We start from the raw sequence: 2,289 nt of genomic DNA on the forward strand, positions 1-2,289 counted from the left end.
GACGGCCTTTCAAGGCGATTGCCGAGGCGCTTTGACGTTGACGCCCACCAAGCACACTCGTGCGCAGTTGCACCATCGTCGCTTGCCGCGCTGGGTCGTCTTTTGCTCGAGATGCACAAGGCCCCCCGCGCCTTCTCATGCGCTTGGATCACGCGTCTTCTGTGTACGCTATGCGCAAAAATGCCTTGGGAGCGAATGGACGCGCTTCAAGGGCTGGTGTACCTCGACATCGTTCCGCCCGCCGCCAAGTACTGGCGCTGGATGTTCTGGGCGAAGCCGTGGCCGTCCGTGCTGCCCCGCGAGAGACACGACGTTGGCTTGGAAGCTGCTTCGCGACGAGACGACAACGCTGGCGCTCACGCTCGCACAGCTGCACCTGATGCATCGTAACGACCCGAACTTGCCCTCGTTGCCATGGCCATCGGTACGTATTTCTTCACTAGTATCTCTACATAAACATTGATTATAGCTCTTGTCGATGGAGCTATCTGTCGACGTCTGCAGACGGTTTGCTCGCTTGGTCTTGGCATCTCAAGTTTCTCTCGTTCAAAAGAGGTGATATCCTGTCGTTGTAGATGGCACGGACACGCTCTGGAAGGCCGCCAGCCTCTGGCTACACATGGTTTTTCAAAATGCTTCTCCTCGTGTACGTTTTATGGCATGCTCTGGAAGCGAATGGGGGGCGCCGTTGCAACCCAGTAGAAGAGGGTAACTACAAGTATAATACGAGCTCTTCACGCTTGATGCCCTGCCGTTTGCACGCGGTAGACAGCACCGACACCATTGGCAGCCAACGACAAACTACCCACTGCGAACCCCGTCCAACGTCAATCCCAGTCTCTGCTCGAGCTGCACAGCGATTAAAACGGAGCTCTCGACGCTCGTGGTAGCTACGCCGTCTTATCTCGGATTCTCCCGACCATGCCCGCGTGAGTCGCACTCCCACGCTTCACATGCGCGACACGACTTGACCTTCTTGAGCGCTCGCCTGTACAGCTGTACCGTCGCGTTTCATTAAGCCAGTGCTCACCTCGGTGACCTGCGCTCGCAGTGCTTGCCATCATTGGTCGCGCAGCGCCTGATATTCACTATGTAATTTTGGCGTGATCTTATGGCATTGGTGCTTGTCTGCGTCTGGCACGAGGTAATATCACACCCATACACCATGTGCATCCTACAGAGTAACTAGGTGCCTCTAACTGTGTCTTTATCAAACAAGGATTCAGGACTACCGCTGTTTGTGCGTCTCCTCCACCGGTACGCCGCTTGCGTGTGCGGCTACCTCGAATAGCTCGAGCTCATTACACCACTCTGAAAATTGGCAACAAAGCATGTTTGCATTCATTGTGTATCAAAAGTCAACTTACTGGGTCGGAGCTGCGATTCTCTTGACAGCGTACGCCGCGTTGACGGCGTAGATCTGGTTGTTGCTGAGGGCGAGGCTCGTCCAGTCGCTCTCAGGCAGCTGCGACCACGTCGGCGACAATGGGGTCGCAAGGTCGTTGGTCGTGCAGGCAATCACCGTTTCCGCCTTTTTGATGCCGCACACGCGCTTGCCGTCGTACGCAATGCTCGTGAAAACAGGCGCACGTGCCACTGGGTTCCAATAGACGTGGTCCTTGCCACTCATGATGTCGTCGACTTTGGCGACGTGCAAGATGTTGCTTTTGCTGAGCCCATACATCGCCGTGCTGTTGGCCGCCATGGCCGTGGACTGGATGTTGCTGCTCGAGTAAATCCAGTCGCGTTGACTACCGCTCTGGAGCCGGAGGGGGCCGCAGTTGATGCTTTTGGAGCTCGTTGCGCAAATGTTTGTGCCGTCGGTCGAGAGTTGGGAAACGGGGCTCAGATCCGCTTTCTCACTGAGTTCTTGCAACGGAGCGTCGATCGACTGGAGGTAAAAGTCCTTGGTGCTGTTGTATTGCACGATCCAGTCCCCGCCGACAGCAAGAGCGGTCTTGCCCGACCCGCGAGACGTTGGTTGAAGCGGCAACGTTTGCGATGTCGCGCAGTCGAGCTGGCCTTTGTTGCCTTTTTTGACCATGCAGACTACCTTGTCGTTCGCAGCGACTTCCTTGTAGCCCGTGATGACAGGCACCCACTTTGAAGTCGGCGTCCCAGTCGGCGTAGGCGCTGGAGTTGGTGCTGGCGTAGGCGCGGGCGTAGGCGCGGGCGTAGGCGCGGGCGTAGGCGCTGGAGTCGGTGCCGGCGTGGGAGCAATGGTGGGAGCAGCAGTTGGGGCGTCAGTTGGAGCAGCAGTCGGCGCGGGAGTCGGTGCATCGGTCGGCT

General features: G+C 57.4%; 2 protein-coding genes across 3 annotated transcripts in view; one reads left to right on the forward strand and one right to left on the reverse strand.

Annotated features, from left to right (window-relative positions):
- SDRG_15473 overlaps positions 1-751 on the forward strand; it is a gene marked incomplete at its 5' end in the record, with an annotated part of 3,471 nt that extends 2,720 nt beyond the window's left edge. Inside the window, 3 exons of one of the 2 annotated variants that reach the window (XM_008621648.1) lie at positions 15-424; positions 470-520; positions 576-751. In XM_008621648.1, coding sequence (XP_008619870.1) covers positions 15-35 — 21 coding nt within the window. In that variant the 3' untranslated portion in view covers positions 36-424; positions 470-520; positions 576-751. Of the gene's footprint in view, positions 1-14; positions 425-469 lie in introns of both variants that reach the window. The other variant, XM_008621647.1, reaches the window with a different exon arrangement.
- A 612-nt stretch (positions 752-1,363) lies between these two features.
- Positions 1,364-2,044, reverse strand: SDRG_15474 (hypothetical protein; the record flags this gene model as incomplete). The annotated part of the gene is made up of 1 exon (XM_008621649.1): positions 1,364-2,044. One exon carries the CDS (start codon positions 2,042-2,044, stop codon positions 1,364-1,366), a length of 681 nt encoding a protein of 226 aa, XP_008619871.1.
- Positions 2,045-2,289: the final 245 nt, after the last annotated feature.

The sequence above is a fragment of the Saprolegnia diclina genome (genome assembly GCF_000281045.1).
Source record: "Saprolegnia diclina VS20 unplaced genomic scaffold supercont1.93, whole genome shotgun sequence".
Classification (NCBI taxonomy): Eukaryota; Oomycota; class Saprolegniomycetes; order Saprolegniales; family Saprolegniaceae; genus Saprolegnia; species Saprolegnia diclina.